This window comes from Macaca nemestrina, chromosome 16 (genome assembly GCF_043159975.1).
Source record: "Macaca nemestrina isolate mMacNem1 chromosome 16, mMacNem.hap1, whole genome shotgun sequence".
Classification (NCBI taxonomy): Eukaryota; Metazoa; Chordata; class Mammalia; order Primates; family Cercopithecidae; genus Macaca; species Macaca nemestrina.
Window position 1 is genome coordinate 38,112,030 of NC_092140.1, and position 17,713 is coordinate 38,129,742.

General features: G+C 41.1%; 1 protein-coding gene across 3 annotated transcripts; it reads left to right on the plus strand.

The window, feature by feature from the left end:
- The first annotated feature begins 7,138 nt into the window (after positions 1-7,138).
- On the plus strand, positions 7,139-17,276 carry LOC105481743 (COMM domain containing 6). 3 transcript variants are annotated; one of them, XM_011741473.2, is made up of 4 exons: positions 7,139-7,250; positions 7,339-7,350; positions 12,916-13,068; positions 17,073-17,276. In XM_011741473.2, the coding sequence occupies exons 1-4, from the start codon at positions 7,209-7,211 to the stop codon at positions 17,121-17,123; spliced, it is 258 nt and encodes an 85-aa protein (XP_011739775.1). In that variant the 5' UTR covers positions 7,139-7,208; the 3' UTR covers positions 17,124-17,276. The 3 variants fall into 3 exon arrangements, with proteins under 3 accessions (XP_011739775.1, XP_070937311.1, XP_070937310.1); XM_071081210.1 differs by having other exon boundaries at positions 7,173-7,250; positions 7,339-7,530; XM_071081209.1 differs by having other exon boundaries at positions 7,173-7,250; positions 7,339-7,515.
- The last annotated feature ends 437 nt before the right edge of the window (positions 17,277-17,713 follow it).

A 17,713-nucleotide genomic window follows, 5' to 3' on the forward strand; every position in this document is an offset into this window, starting at 1 on the left:
GGCAGTGCTTGAAAACATACCAAAGCCTTACATAATTAGGCCTTGTCTGTCCTCAGAATGAACTCATTCTCCACACTTGATCAGAAATCATGACTATCTAGCTGTGTTTCTCTAAACCAGGCACTTAACCTACTTAGGTCTTTTTTTTTTTTTTTTTTTGGAGACGGAGTCTCGCTTGGTCGCCCAGGCCGGAAGGCAGTAGAGCAATCTTGGCTCATGGCAACCTCCGCCCCCCAGATTCAAGCAATTCTAGTGCCTCAGCCTCCCAACAGGTGTGCGCCACCATGCCCGGCTAATTTTTTGTATTTTATTTTATTTCTGAGACAAAGTCTCACTCTGTCGCCTAGGCTGGAATGCAGTAGTGCGATCTCTGCTCACTGCAACCTCTGCCTCCTGAGTTTAAGCAATTATCCTGTCTCAACCTCCAGATTAGCTGGGATTACAGGCATGCGCCACCACGCCTGGCTAATTTTTGTATTTTTAGTAGAGACGGGGTTTCACCATGTTGGCCAGGATAGTCTTAAACTCCTGACCTCAAGTGATGCACCCGCCTCAGCCTCCCAAAGTACTGGGATTACAGGCGTAAGCCACCACGCCTAGCTGGTCTCATTTTTTTTTTAACGCTACATTCTTCAACCTTTAAGCCGAAGGTTGAAAACTATGTCTTGAAGCTTTCAAATGTGTGAAGTAGACAGGAGAAATGAAAGAGTGATGTAAGGACTGTGACAACTGGATGACATAAAACTTTTCTAAGTGCATTCTCATTTGGAGTTTCTGATATAGATTGTTTTCTGTTTTGTTTTGTTTTTTAATCATTTGAGTAGGCCAAATTTGGCCCACAGGCTAAAAATTTTAAGTCCCACTTTAAACTCTAAAACCTCTATGATTCTAGGATTCGTGATCATGCTTATTCCTGGTTCTGCATCTTACTGATGCTGCTTATTTATTACCTCACCCCCCGCCCCCACCACCACCACCACCACAACACACACAGAATCACTCATCTTCTTGAATAGCCGGGAGTACAAATAAAACAGCCAATTAGCAGAAAGTAGCTGAGGAGCGTTTCAGCAGCTACACTGGGAGTTTGGAATCTCTCTAGAGCTCTCGGAAATTAGATTGCAAATTGTAAATTAATACCAGACTGCTTTAAGTTTTACTTATTAGCTAGGTGATGTTGCTTACCATTCCTGAACCTCAGTTTTCTCACCTTTAAAATAGAGATAATGTATGATCTACATAACTTATAGGGTTCTTTGGAGTATTGAATATTGTGCTGATGACAATAGCTCCTAGGATTTATCAGCACTTACTATGTTCAGAACGTTTGCTACATGCTTTACATACAAGATCTCATTTATCCCTTAATAAAAACCTTGTGGGACAAATACTGATAGCCCTATTTTTAAAACTAAGAAAGCTGATGCTCAGAAAGGCCAACTTGAAGGATGTCACACAGCTGAGCAGTAGAAGGATTTAGATTCAGGCCTAGGTGACTGTCAAGATCGCAGCACTCATTGTTATGCTTTACTCTCTCAAATTCCTACTGCTGCTATAACAAATTACCACACATTTAGTGGCTTAAAACAACACCAATGTATATCTTATGGTCTGAAGTTCAGAAGTCTGAAATGGGGCTCACTGGACTAAAATCACAGTGTTGACAGGGCTGTGTTCCTTCTGGAAACTATTTGGGATATATAAGGGAGAATCCATTTTCTTTCCTATTCCAGCTGTTTTCTTTTCTTTCCAACTTATATTAGGTTAAGGGGATACATGTATAGGTTTGTTACATGGGTAAACTGTGTGTCAAGGGGGCTCAGTGTACAGATTATTTCATCACTCAGGTAATGAGCATAGTACTGGATAGGTCGTTTTTCAATCCTTGCCTTCCTCCCACTCTCTACCCTCAAGTAGGCCCCAGTGTGTGTTCCCTTCTTTATGTTCATGTATACTCAGTGTTTAGCTCCCACTTATAAGTGAGAACATGTATTTGTTTTTCTGTTTCTGCATTAATTTGCTTAGGATAATGGCCTTCAGCCCATCCATGTTGCTGCAAAGGACATGATTTTGTTCTCTTTTATGGCTGCATAGGATTCCATGGTGTATATATTCATTTTCTTTAATCAGGTACACCACTGATGGGCCTCTAGGTTGATTCCATGTCTTTGCTAATGTGCCCATTCTAGCTTCTAGAAGCAGCCTTCCTTCTTTGGCTCTTGGCCTCCTTCTGTCTTCAAAACCAGCAAAGGCTGGCTGAGTCTCTCACATGGAATCTATCACTCTAACACACTCTCTTTCTCTCTCTGACTCTAACTCCTCTGCCTCTACTTTTCATCTTTAAGGACCCTGTGAATACATTGGACTCATCTGAGTAATCCAATAAACTCTCCTCCTTTTAAAGTCAGCTAATTAGCAACCTTAATTCCCCCTTTTTATGTAATTGTGAAAGTTGTTAAGAATCATAATGGAGTCACTTGTGTTAAAAATTCTAAAAAAGGTCCAGGTGCAGTCACTCACGCCTGTAATCCCAGTACTTTGGGAGGCTGGGGTAGGTGGATCACCTGAGGTCAGGAGTTCGAGACCAGACAGACCAATATGGTGAAACCCTGTCTGTACTAAAAATACAAAATTAGCCGGGCATGGTGGTGCCTGCCTATAATCCCAGCTACTTGAGAGGCTAAGGCAGGAGAATCGCTTGAACTGAGGAGGCAGAGGTTGCAGTGAGCCAAGACCGCACCATTGCATTCCAGCCCAGGCAACAAGAGCAAAACTCTGTATCAAAAAAAGGAAAAGAAACCTTGACAAATAGAGCTGGGGAAGGCCATGAGAGAGCTTTCATGCATAAATGCCAGATAACAAAAACTATCACAAAAGACTCTGCCAAAACAACAACCTTGCACAAAGGCCGTTGCACCCTTACACAAAAAATATATTTGCAAGGTCATCTGCCCAGCAACTGCCTGGCCAGCCGCTGACTGGCATCACTCTTGTTATTAATACTTGTAGACAAGGATAATTATCACAAAACAATTATGTAATCCTCCTAATTTTTCCATTAAAAACCTTTGTCTTCCTTCACCTCCTTGAATATGCACATAGTTTACTATGGCATATGTATCTCCACTGCAGTGCCCTATGCGCGAATAAATATTTTCTTTTAGAGAGCCTCTGTTATTTAAACATACAACATAACATATTCATAAATTCTGGGTATTAGAAAGTAACATATTTGGGGGGGCCATTAGTCTGCATACCATATCCATTGACTACACAGGATAGTGCGTTGTAACACAGTATAGGAAATATGTTGAGTACACATTTATTTTGTTTCCCTAGTATATTTTCATCCAAGCTTTGTTGCATCATTCTCACCTCCATCTCCTATAGAGCATGTCTTTTCACCCCTTTTGCTTCCAGTGACTCTACCAATCACACAACTCTACCCCTTATGAACACAGCAGGCAGCATGGGCAAAAATAATAACACATCACTCCAGACCCAGTAGTGGTCCAAGCAGATCAACTAGAGTCCTTCTCTGAGAATTGAGATGGATGGGCAGCTTCCTCTTTCTCCTTGGATCATGAGTCATAAGGCTGTGAACCCAGAGATGTTGGTGGTCATATGTCTATATATACACACTACTCTCCAACAACGTATGGTGAAGCTGAAGAGACCGAAGCCAGCAGACAGGCAGAAAGCTGGACCACAACTGAGAAGCGGAGATGGGGCACTTTTACTATTCAAACCTCACAATTCTGTTGACCCTGCAGCTGGCTCCACCACTACGTGTCAGAGGCTGCCTCTGTGAGACAATAATTTCTGCTACTTTGCTTAGGCTAGCTCGAGTTAGAATTTCAGTTGACTCTTGAACAACATGGGTTTGAACTGTGCTGGTGAGATTTTTTTTTTAAACCAACCACAGATCAAAGTTGCTATACTCCCGGGATGCTAAACCCACAAATAGTGAGGCAGAACTTTCCTACACTCAAGTTCAGCAGGACAGACTGCAGGACTTGAGTATATGCAGATTTTGGTACATTGTCATCTGCCTTAATTGGTCCTGGAGCCAATCTCCTGAGTATACTGAGGGACAACTGCATATCACTTGGCACAAAAAAGCCTTAAAATAAACACTTAAATTGAAGCATTGCCTGCTTCCTGAGTATCAATTTCGTTTTCTACGTTACACCATAATGCTCATGAGATCAGAGTTTATGCCATAGTTCTATGGATTTCTTCCTATGCATGTGATAGTACTAGGCTTACTGTAAGAGCTCCAAAAATATTTTACAACATATGCTCTACTTATATGTCATTACATAAAAATAAAACAAAATTATACTCATGCATTTTTAATATTAGCATTTTTGACTCTATTCATAACATCTGTGTTTTCCAACTGCGAAGTTTGTGTAAGTGATCTCTTGTAAGATGGAGGTCTGAAACATAAACAGTTTATCACATGTGTTGCTGGAGTAACAATTGGCAGAGATTGCCCTACACTCTAATGACATTTTACTCTCCCCAAATCAGATCGATAGGTTTTTGAAGTGCACTCATGTTGAATTAGAACAATAATAAACAGTTTTTAAAGAAATGCATGAAAAATAAAAAGAAATAACAAAAATTACCTTTTAAAATACATATCTTTTCACCTTTTTGAAGCATTTTTACAAAGTTAAGGGGCGTGTGTGTGTGTGTGTGTGTATTTACCACCCCCTTACCATGATGACAACAAGAACTCAAGAAAAAGATTTCCTGGGGCTGGGCATGGTGACTCATGCCTGTAATGGGAGGCCGAGGTGGGTGGATTGCCTGAGCTCAGGTGTTCAAGACCAGCCTGGGCAACATGGTAAAACCGCATCTCTACTAAAATACAAAAAAACAGCTGGGCATGGTGGCATGCGCCTGTAATTCCAGCTACTTGGGAGGCGGAGGCAGAATCGCTTGAAGCTGGAAGTTGGAGGTTGCAGTGAGGTGAGATCGCACCACTGCTTTCCAGCCTGGGCAACAGAGCGAGACTCTGTCTCAAAAAAAAGAAAAAAAGATTTCCTGGCAAAATGAACCAATGCACTGACCAGCTGGATGCACCACAGTGTTCTGTCTTTTCATCTGACTTCCTTAGAGAAGAAATCATCTGATTCATTCAGGGACTATCCCCCCAAGCTAATTAGTACATTTAATCACCTCCAATAACCTTGAGTCAGTGGGGGTTTCTGTTTGTTTGTTTTTCGTTTTTTGGCCTAGTATCTGAGTGCTACATGCCAGGGACATGTTTAGGTGCTTAACATGCATTAACTAATGTAATTCTCCAACAACCTATGAGAGTATTTGAGGTAAGTATTATTCTAAAAATGCCCTCCTCCAAAGATTTCCATCTTGATTACTCATTGAAACAGTAATTTAGGTATTGATCTAAAGGGACTTTACAAACATAATTAAAAGTTATGTACCTTAAGATAGAAAGAGGCCAGGTACGGTGGCTCATGGCTGTACTTTGGGAGGCCAGTACTTTGGGAGGCCAAGGCCCGAGGTGGGTGGATTACTTGAGGACAGGAGTTCGAGATCAGCCTCTCCAACATGGAGAGACCCCATCTCTACTAAAAATACGAAAGTTAGCCAGGCATGATGATACATGTCTGTAATCTCAGCTACTCAAAAAGGCTGAGGCAGGAGAATTGTTTGAACCTGGGAGGCAGAGGTTGCAGTGAGCTTAGATTGTGCCACTGTACTCCAGCCTGGGTGACAAAGTGAGACTCTGTCTCAAAAAAAAAAAAAAAAAAAAAAAAAAAGTTTTTCTTAATTATTTGGTTATACCTGATCTAATAATTATTTCAGCCCTTAAAAATGAGAATTTTTTCAGGCTAGAGTCAGAGAGATGTGGCAAAAGAAGGAACAGGAACAGGAGAGATCATACAGAAAGCGAGATGAGAGAGATTTAAAGTGTGAGGAGGACTTGACGTGCCCTTCCTGGTTTCGAAGATGAAGGAAGGAGCCACAAGCCAAGGAACGCAGATGGCCTCTAGGAGCTGGGAATCCCCATCTGAAAGCCAGCAAGGAAACTGCACAGAACTGAGCTCTGCCAACAAGCTGAATGAGCTTGAAAGCAGATCCGCACCCCCGCCCCCGTCCTTCACCCAAACCCCACCACCCCCGAACCTTCATTGAGGAACACAGTCCTGATGACCCTTTACCGGTGCAGTTCTAGATTAGAGGAGACTAAGGAGACATGATCACCAAATTCAAGACGACCCTTTGATTAGATTCTGTTTGTGGATGGGGTAGGGAATAACTTTAAAGAATGTTGTTGAAACAAGTGGGGAAATTTTAATTTGGCCTATTAGAGAATAGTATTTTATCAATGTTAAATTTCCTGAATGTGATAGTTGAATTGTGGTTATTTAGAAGAATGTCCTAGTTCTTAGGAGACAACATGCTCAAGCATTTAGGAGAGAAGTATCATCCTTAATATAAGCCGATATAAAGCAAATGTGTACAATGCGAACAGTTGGTGAATCTAGATGAAGGGTATATAGGTGTTCATTGAATTATTTTTTGCAACTTTTCTGAAAAAAAAATTCAAAATAAAAAGTTGGCGGGAAATAAAAATCACTGTGGATACTTTGTGTAGCATGGATTTGAGGTCAGTAGGAAAGAAGTAGGAAGACAGGATGAGAAGGTATTCCGCAGCCAGACTGAGGGCTGGGATGCAAGAGGAATAGCAGGGATAATGGAAAGCATCCCCCGCCCACAGCTAGGCCGGCGAAGCAGCTCATCCTATAACTGTGGTTCCCACAGGCTTCCCTTGCAGGGTCGGGGGTGTGGTCGCCCAGCTGCTTTCGAATTTGGTTGGGATTGAGGACGGGTGCCTCGGGATGCTTTGCCCCGCCCCGCTCCAGATTGGAAGAGCCCACGTGTCAGTGTTAGATGGGGGAAGCGGCATCATAAATTTAATTAGCGCTTCTCTTCTCAAAGTATCTCCCAAATCTTTGGCCTTTTTCCATAACATAATTTCCTTTTAGGTCAATATCTCTTTAAAATTGATGTTTAATTAAGAAAAAGTGTGAGTCACATAAAGATGATTTTTTCAGCTTCCCCCGCTACGTCCGCCCCATGCGCCAGGCCGCGAGAGGCAGGACGTGGAAGCGGAAGTGCTGGTCGGGAGCGTTCTCTCGAGTCCGGGGCGCACCTAGCGGACGCTGCCCATGGAGGCGTCTAGCGAGCCGCCGCTGGATGCCAAGTCCGAGGTGAGTGCCAACCGGGAAGGAGAGCGGGCAGCGAGGCTCTGGAGCAAGAAAGATGTTTCTCTAAATTGTGTTTCTGCTTCCGTTTCAGGTCACCAACCAGGTGAGTGAGCGGCCGCCCCGCCCTGTCCTCCGCCGGCCCGCCTCCCACGGCTGCGAGACCATGCCACCCTGAGCCTTCCCCAGGTCTCCCCGAGTCTTGTGTCCGGGAGCCGGTGACCTTCAGTCCACCTCCTTGCGTTGCTCCTTCTCCTTTGCATCTGAGCCGGTAGCCGTTGCCATTGTAATGAAAGCTCCTCTTCCCCACCCCGCACTAGCCCAAAGAATGCAGATCAGGGATTGTTGGGCTTTGATTAGGCGTCATTTATTCGAAGCTAGGAACACCGTATTTTAAAGTGTGGTGGATATAGAAGTAGTTATGAAAATTTTCAGAGATAGCGTCGCAAACATTTTCTTAGTCTCTAAAAAATGTTATTTTTGAAGATGAAGTACAGCATTTTAGCCTTTTAGAGTATGCATTTATAATGCTAGGAATATGAATTTGACTTTTAAAGTATATGTTAGCCCCATTTCCTTTTCAAGTGCTGCTGTGCTGTTTTAGCTAATAAACTATTTGTAGGCAACTAATTTATAACACTTCCCAGAATAGGAATACTAAAACTAGAGTATTTTTAGGCCAGGAGTTACCCAATTCCATACAAAATGTAAGAAAGGGATGAGATAAGAAATAATTAGAATACAGGGGCTGAGAGAGGTGTCCATTGACTGCTCTCTGTCATTTTTCTCTAACTGACTTTGCTTTTGAGGATTCCTGGGAAGTAGGGGAAGTCAGCTGTCAACCGTCTACCTGGCTTTCCTTAGTTATATGACTTAGTGCATTTTGAGTCGATCTTTCGTAAGTCATTTTATCCATTCTCTTACGTTAAGTTTTGTATTTAAGATATTCTGAAACAGAATTATACTAATTATGGGGTTTTTTAAGTTGAACTCTTTTTGGCTTAAACACAAATTTATTATCTTCTAGTTCTGGAAGTCAGAAGTCCTAAACTAGTCGTACGGGGCTAAAATCAAGGTATCTGCAGGGCTGTGTTCCGTCTGAGGCGATAGGGGAGATTGTTTCCTCCTTGGCTTGTGGCCTCTGCTTCCATCTTCAAAGCACATCATTCCAGCCTCTGCTTCCATTGTCACATTGCCTTCTGACTCTGACCCTTTTTCCTCCCTCTTGTAAGGACCCTTTCGATTACATTTGGCCCACCTGGATAATCCAGGAAAATCTCCGCATCTCCAAGTCCTTAATTTTGTCACATCTACCAATACTGTTTTGTTGCCTAAGGTAACATATTCATAGATTTTGAGGATTAGCATGTGGACATATTTGGGAGGGCCATTATTCAGCCTACTGCACATCCTTCTATACAGTCATTCACAGATTATGAGTGTTTGCATAGAAAAAGCCAAGATCATTTACAAACAGGTTATTAGATTTAATGTGAGAGTTCAGCAAGGTGATTCCATTGTTGAACGTTATTTAGTTCAGACAAAAAGAGTTGGAAAATATAATTTTAAAGATGTCATTTATAACATGAAGAAACTATAGGCTGGGCGTGGTGGCTCACGACTGTAAGCTCAGGGCTTTGGGAGGATTGCTTGAGGCCAGCAGTTTGAGACCAGAGTGGGCAACATAGCAAGACCTTATCTCTATAAAAATAAAAAAAATTAATCAGGTGTGGAGGCACAGACCTGTAGTACAAGCTACTCAGGAGGCTGAGACGAGAAGATCTGGGCCCAGGAGTTTGAGGCAGCAGTGAGCTTTAATTACACCACTGCAGTCCAGCCTGAGTGACAGAGTGAGACTCCATCTCTTAAAAAAAAATTACAGAGTATCTTGCAATAAATCTAACAAAAGATATTTAAAAATTTTATGAAGAAAATGACAAAAAGTGGTAGACTTTTACTTTGTGGTCCAGCTCATAAGGAGCTTGGAAGTCATCACCCTGTCCTAGCAACAAGGAAAAGCTGCACAAACTGAAAAATCAACAACTCGGCCGGGCGCGGTGGCTCAAGCCTGTAATCCCAGCACTTTGGGAGGCCGAGACGGGCGGATCACGAGGTCAGGAGTTCAAGACCATCCTGGCTAACACGGTGAAACCCCGTCTCTACTAAAAAATACAAAAAACTAGCCGGGCGAGGTGGCGGGCGCCTGTAGTCCCGGCTACTCGGGAGGCTGAGGCAGGAGAATGGCGTAAAAACCCGGGAGGCAGAGCTTGCAGTGAGCTGAAATCCGGCCACTGCACTCCAGCCTGGGCGACACAGCGAGACTCCGTCTCAAAAAAAAAAAAAAAAAGAAAAGAAAAATCAACAACTCCTTTTGGATCTGTCAGAGAAGCGCGATCACAGGGTAAATTGCTGTCCCCCGAATTGGTGAGACAGACTGCGGAGACAGAGAACCACAACTTAGAGCAGAAGCTCCACGGAAACCAATGCCTGAACTGAAATTGACAGATTGCTGCAGGCTCCCATCTCTCCCTCACACCTGACATACAGTCGTATCAGCATATTGTTTTCTCTCGCTCTAAATTCACCACCTCTTGCTGCCAGCTGGGTTCAAGCCGCCATTCTCTTTCCTGGAATACTGCAGTAGCCTGGTAACAGGGTCACCCAACTTTCTTAAACTTTGTGCCTCACCAGGCAGTCTGGATGAGCTTTTTGTAATCCAAGTTAGACCAGGTATCTCTGCTACTCAGAGCTTTTTAAGAGATTCTTGTCACACTGGAAAAAAGTCGTAGGTATTTACTGTGGCCCCACAGGGCCCTTCGAAGATGGATTCCTTATCTCTTACCACTCTTCCTAGCTCATGCCCCTCCAGCTACCTGGGCCTCATTGTTCCCTGAACACACCAAGCATGCTTCTCCCTCAGTCCAGAATGTTCTTTTCTCCAGATCCTGTGGCTTTTTCTTCATTTTATTAGAGTCTCTTTCTGTTCAAAAGCCACATGAAAGAGGTCTTCCCAGGTTCTATCTAAATAGCCTTTCTTGTCACCCTGTCACCTTACCCTGCATTTTGTCACACCATAATGCTACCATTTCATTATACTTTTGTTTATTGTCTGCCTTCCCCACTAGAATTCTGAAGGTCAGGGACTATGCTTTATTTTTGACTTCCCTAATGCTTAGAATATAGTATTGCTTAGTATATACTGAATAGTGAGGTCTCCCTCCCTTACTCAAAACATATAGGAATTGCCAATTTTATAGATAGTTTTTTTTTTTTTTTTTTTTTTTTTTTTTTTTGAGACGGAGTCTCGCTCTGTCGCCCAGGCTGGAGTGCAGTGGCGCGATCTCGGCTCACTGCAAGCTCCGCCTCCCAGGTTCACGCCATTCTCCTGCCTCAGCCTCCCGAGTAGCTGGGACTACAGGCGCCCACAACCGCGCCCGGCTAATTTTTTGTATTTTTAGTAGAGACGGGGTTTCACCGTGGTCTCGATCTCATGACCTTGTGATCCGCCCGCCTCGGCCTCCCAAAGTGCTGGGATTACAGGCGTGAGCCACCGCGCCCGGCCTCAAGTTTAAGTGAACAGAATCATAACTTTTGGCCTTGTTTTAACATTTTTGGTTTTACGTGTAACTGAAGTTCATTTTCATTGCTCTGTAGCATTTCATTTATCCATTTTTATTTCTGATGAACATTTGGGTTTTCAGTTTAGGGCTATTACGAATACAGCTGCTAGGGACTTTTTCATATATGTATCCTGTGTACACATTCACAAGTTTTTCTAAGTTCTGTCCCTAGTAGAATTTGGATCACAGTATGCGTAGCTTCAGTTTTACTAGCTAAAGTCAGTTCTTTAATAGATTGGCCCAGTTTATACTTTCACCAACAGCCTGTGACACTTCCCATTGCCTCACGTCCTTCCTTGTCAGTACTTGGAATTTTCAGACTTAAATTTTTGCCATTTTGGTAGCTGTGTAGTGGTATCTAATTGTGGCTTTAATTCCTTGTTTCTTAAGGTGAGCACATTTTCATAGGTTTATTAGAAATTTGTAGTTATTTTGTGATTTGCCTTTCTCTATTTTTATATGGAGAACTTTTCTTTAAAATGAATTTATACAATCTTTTTACTAATTTTTTTTTTTTTTTTTGAGACGGAGTCTCACGCTATTGCCCAGGCTGGAGTGCAGTGGCGCGATCTCGGCTCACTGCAAGCTCCGCCTCCCGGGTTCACGCCATTCTCCTGCCTCAGCCTCCTGAGTAGCTAGGACTACAGGCGCCCGCCACCGCGCCCGGCTAATTTTTTTTTTGTATTTTTAGTAGAGACGGGGTTTCACTGTGGTCTCGATCTCCTGACCTTGTGATCCGCCCGCCTCGGCCTCCCAAAGTGCTGGGATTACAGGCTTGAGCCACCGCGCCCGGCCTCTTTTTACTTATAAAAGATGTTAACCTTTTGTCAGCACCAGCTTGGACTTAATGCTGTAGGAGATTGGTGCAAAGCAAGTCTGAGATAGGAGGAATTTTTGGCCCCCCTTTTATAAAAATGGGAGATTTACAAATGCCTTCCCCTATTCCATACCCCAAAAGTCCTAAAATAGAAGATGGGTTATATAACTTCCATGGTTGATTGAGGCATACATGGGAACCATTCCATTTCTTTTCCTCACCATAGTCCTTAAGCTCAAATACTACATTAGTGTAAATAGTGATAAGGTGGTTTGGATTTCATCAGTGTTTGTGATAGATATGTGGTAGGATACATGGTGGGATTTACAGAAATCCTAACTTTTACAAGAATAAATGTATTAACAAGTGAAGATTTTTGCCCAGTGAGCATTAGTTTTAAAGAAAAAGGTATCAGTCAGTGAGCAAGTGCTTTTTGAGTGCCTGCTATGCATCAGGCTAAGCTTTGGAAACAAGACAGACAGTATTTTATCCCTGTGTTTTATGTTTTAGAGTCATGTTTTTGAGGCACTATTAACAGCTGCATGTTTTATGCCATGGCATCATTTAGCAGTCATTGACAGGAATTAGATTAAAAAGTATTGAGGCAACCAGTAGTCACTAAGCATGTCATCTTTGGAGTCAAACAGACTGGTTTCAGTTGATTACAGAAATGTGTGACCTTATGCCCATTACCTAAGCTCTCTGAAGTTGGCTTTTGTCATCTACAAAGTGGAAACAATAACCTATAATGTTACGTTGATTCAGTAAGGTATTTAATACATGTAAACTGCATAGCACATCACCCAGGGCGTATATCTGTCATGAACACTGATGAAATCCAAAATTACCTTATCACTATACATGCTAATGGAAGGCTTGAGCATGGAACAGCGAAGTGAACTAAAAGATACTCCAAGCCTGTTAAAGGAAACCAATACTGCCACATCTTCCTTCCACTTCCATTATACATTGGAGGGGAGATTTTTTTTTCCCCCCACGTTTTGCTTTTTTCCATTTTTAACTACGATGGTGTTTTCTAACTGCGTTTATATCCCTTATTACCTCTCCATTTTTTCATTTGATTATTGTTCCTCTAGCAATATTAAAATGAAGATACTTTCTTTAAATATGACCAGCGTTGAAACTAAAAGTTGAATATGAGTGCAGTAAAATTGAATAAATATCTGCATTCCAGGTTATGTTACTACTAATGTATTATTCTGTCTTATTAAAGCTTGTAGATTTTCAGTGGAAACTGGGTATGGCTGTGAGCTCAGACACTTGCAGATCTCTTAAGTATCCTTATGTTGCAGTGATGCTAAAAGTGGCAGATCATTCAGGCCAAGTAAAGACCAAGTGCTTTGAAATGACGATTCCACAGTTTCAGGTTTGTGATTTAACTCATCCAGTTTTAGCTCATTTTTTCTGTAATCGTTGTATAAAAAGATATATACAATTTTTCTTCGGGAAAACTTTAATGGTTTTTATTTGTAGATTGATGTGCTTTACGTTTACTAGTAGTATATGCAAGAGATGTGAATTTGTCTCCTTTGGGAATTTGATAAATTATTTTCAATATAATGTGCTGAATTTGTGTACTGTGCCATTTGATCACTTGAAAAGTACTCCTCTGAGTATATTTAGGAAATTTTTATCTTCAATGGCAGGATATTTACTTTGCATTTAAATGTTTTATTCTTATTCCTTTGGGCTTAATGTTCAAGAATGTTAAGCTAAATGAATCTTTGAATAGCGCTGACCCTGAATTTTCTAACTAATAATGTTTACAAAAGGCAGGTCAGAGCAAGTGAACTTGTTGCCTGGCTTTATCAGCTAAGGACTTAAGTAACTCAGTAGTTTAGAGTTACGTTACCATATTATCATTCTACCTCTTTTCTGTAACCAAGGGGGAGTAAGGGTCGTGGTGGGGAGGGCTCTAAATCAGGTTTTCTTTTTGTGTTTTTTTGAGACGGAGTCTCACCCTGCCACCCAGGCTGGAGTGCGGTGGCACCATCTTGGCTCACTGCAAGCTCCGCCTCCTGGGTTCACGCCATTCTCCTGCCTCAGCCTCCCGAGTAGCTGGGACTACAGGCGTCTGACACCACACCTGGCTAATTTTTTTGTATTTTTGGTAGAGACGGGGTTTCACTGCGTTAGCCAGGATGGTCTCGATCTCCTGACTTCGTGATCCACCCGCCTTGGCATCCCAAAGTGCTGGGATTACAGGCGTGAGCCACCGCGCCCGGCCAGGTTTTCTTTTAAATGTACATACTGGAGATGTTTTGTCATGAATTTAACTGTCCTGTACAGTTTTGTTTTTGTTTGTTTGGTTTGTTCCTTTTGGTATGAATAGGTAAGAATCTATTCTTAGCATTTACACTAGTACTAACTTAGTACTTACACTTAGTACTTATAACAGCAGTTAGTACTCTAAAAGTCAAAGCAACCATCGTGAATGAAATGGAAATAAAAAGTGATTCTTCGGAAAACAAACTAAAATTATATTGGTCCTAGGCTTCCTTTTAAATAAAACTCTTTCATATACCACTTTATGGTACTTTTGATTTCTACTTTTATAAACTATATTTTAAATAATTTCTTTCCCTTTCTTTTTTTCCTTTTTTGAGACACAGTTTCACTCTTGTCGCCCAGGCTGGAGTGCAATGGCGTGATCTCGGCTCACTGCAACCTCCGCCTCCCGGTTCAAGTGGTTCTCCTGCCTCAGCTTCCTGAGTAGCTGGGATTGCAAGCACGTACCACCACGCCCGGCTAATTTTTGTATTTTTAGTAGAGATGAGGTTTCACCATGTTGGCCAGGCTGGTCTGAAACTCCTGACCTCAGTTGATCTGTCTGCCTCAGCCTCCCAAAGTGCTGGGATTACAGGTTTGAGTCACCATGCTCAGCCTGATTTCTTTATTTAAAATAGATATCCCTGCTTTGAAACAAAAATAATGTTCACAAATTTAACATTATTAGTGTTGATTAGTGTCTTGGAACTGAGACTCAGTGAAAAGGAAATAAATGTATATTGTGATATGGGAATGACATTCAACTAAATATGAAGACTCAGTCAATTTCAAGAGAGAATATACGTTTTGGTTTTCTTTGTAATTCACAGTGCTGGCCTAATTCTTATTATTCTGTGCAGCATTTGTGCTATCCTAATTCCACCTCTAGAAATTTTTTCTCATAGGGAAAAAAAGCACAAATAGATTAATTTTTTCCACAGCTTTATTGAGGTACAGTTGACAAAATTGTGTATTTCGAAGGTTTCACAATGTGATGATTTGATAAACATACACATTTTGTAATGATTACCACAGTCACACTAATTAACACATCCACCTCCACACATAGTTACCTTTTTTGGGGGACAGAGTGTGTGTGTGTTGAGGGCATGTAAAATCTTTTTTTAGCAAATTTCAACTAAACAATACAGTATTATTAACTGTAGTCACCATATTGTACATTAGATCTCAGACTTACTTATTTTATAACCAAAAGTTTGTACCTTTTTACTAAAATTTCCCCATTGACCCCAGCCTCAGCTCCTGGCAACCTCCAGTCTCCTTTCTGCTTCTGTGAGTTTGACTTTTTTAGATTCCACATAGGTGAGATCATGCAGTATTAGCCTTTCTGTGTCTGGCTTATTTCACTTTGCATAACATCCTCCAGATTCATCCATGTTGTTGCAAATGGCAGGATTTCCTTCTTTTTTTATGGCTGTGTGATATTCCATTATGTGTGTATGTATACACATACATAGTATATACATACATTATAAACATATTAAATATAAATATACACAAAAACATTTTCATTAGAGGCAACTCTTTTAAAGAGAGTTTTTACATGGGTTAAAACTGACCACAAGATAACCTGTTAATCACATTACATGACTGAGCGCTAAGGAACATTCTTTGAGCTTTTAATTTATATCTGTTTGGTAACTAAAATTTTGAACATCAATAATTTTTTTTTTTTTTTTTTTTTTTTTTTGAGACGGAGTCTCGCTCTGTCACCCAGGCTGGAGTGCGGTGGCCGGATCTCAGCTCACTGCAAGCTCCGCCTCCCGGGTTCACGCCATTCTCCTGCCTCAGCCTCCCGAGTAGCTGGGACTACAGGCGCCCGCCACCTCGCCCGGCTAGTTTTTTGTATTTTTTAGTAGAGACGGGGTTTCACCGTGTTAGCCAGGATGGTCTCGATCTCCTGACCTCGTGATCCGCCCGTCTCGGCCTCCCAAAGTGCTGGGATTACAGGCGTGAGCCACCGCGCCCGGCCACATCAATACATATTTTTAAAGAAATAGTTACACTTTGCTTCGTTCTGTGACAAATTTGCATATAAATTAAAACAATACAAATCCTCTTAAGTAGCAAAATAAAAAATTAAGACCAAATAAGAAGGAAAATGCAGATGTGTAAATCATTAGAAGGTATCCTGATTGCCAAGGTTAAGTTTCAAATTTGTCTCCTAGCTTCCTGGTAGGTACAGGAGAAGACAGAAGAACAATTCGCCTGATTCCTTTCTTACCTGAGATGTAAAAGAAGATGACTTCTATAGGAGAACCATTATACCAGCTTAATTTTTAAATGACAGAGAAATAAGCTCTACCATATAAGCCATTGCTAATGTTGGATCTCTCTTCTAGTAATTGAACCCATAATCTTAAATGAGACAGCCCCTACCACACTGAAATGCAGTTCTTTACTAGATTGAAAGTGTTTTGAGGCCTGGAACCAACCTGTTATTTTTGTTTTTATTTTCAGTGTCTAGGACAGTGCTGAGTATTTAATAAATCTGGTATGATCTTAAAAGGACTTTCTCATGTGCTTTTTGAAAAGTTTAGTCATGAGATAATTATCCAACTCTACAGTAGTATTTTTGCTTGCACTACCAAATTACACCTGTTTATTTCTTTTTTTTTTTTTTTTTTTTTTTTTTTTTTTTTTTTTTTGAGACGGAGTCTCACGCTGTTGCCCAGGCTGGAGTGCAGTGGCGCGATCTCGGCTCACTGCAAGCTCCGCCTCCTCGGTTCACGCTATTCTCCTGCCTCAGCCTCCTGAGTAGCTAGGACTACAGGCGCCCGCCACCGTGCCCGGCTAATTTTTTGTATTTTTAGTAGAGACGGGGTTTCACTGTGGTCTCGATCTCCTGACCTTGTGATCCGCCCGCCTCGGCCTCCCAAAGTGCTGGGATTACAGGCTTGAGCCACCGCGCCCGGCCTTACACCTGTTTATTTCTTACAGCAACCTTCAGTAATTGAGAATGTAACATTAAAATGCAAACTGAATATGTTATATAATCTCTGGTAGTCAGATATAATTAAAATAACTATTTAAATATCTTCTAAAAGCAAAATTAATATTATTTTCCCCATTTCTCTCTAGAATTTCTACAGACAGTTCAAGGAAATTGCTGCAGTTATTGAAACGGTGTGAAGACGGATTCTTTGGTTGATAAATTGCTATCATTCTAAAGTCATGGACTTCACTTTCTGCAACAAAACCACATAAGGATGGAACATTTATTGAATGAAAAATGCACTTTTGTTTTTCCATTTTTTTAAATAATAAAAATCAGATAAACAGGAATTGGGTAGTGGTAATAAATGCACAACTTTGTGAATGTGCTTTATAAAAGTGACTGAATTAGACACTTTAAAGGGTGTACTTGGTGATAATGTGAATGATATAATCAGACTAACATTTGAATCATTGCTATTGGAGGCAGCACAAATTTATGTGTTATACAACAGTAGTTTAAAAACTTGTACTGGATGGAACCCATTTTATAAACAATCTTGAGTCATATATAAATATATATATAAATCAGAAAAGTAGTATTTGATTAGGATAACTTGACAAATTCAATTGTATAGCCATCACTTATTATAACAGCAGTCAGAAGAGTGAGCCTTCTTTTTTCAAACAGTTGTAATCAGATTAAGATTGACCATTTCTCCTTTACACAGTATTAGTCTAGCGTTCAATTTTTTCTGGTATTAATGGTTGTAGAAAGTTCAAATACA

What these genes read in the sequence shown, in the direction of transcription:
- LOC105481743 (XM_011741473.2), top strand. Translation starts at nt 7,209, where the DNA reads ATGGAGGCGTCTAGCGAGCCGCCGCTGGATGCCAAGTCCGAG. An exon ending in TGACGATTCCACAGTTTCAG is followed by an intron (nt 13,069 to 17,072) that starts GTTTGTGATTTA and finishes ATTTCTCTCTAG; the next exon opens with AATTTCTACAGACAGTTCAA.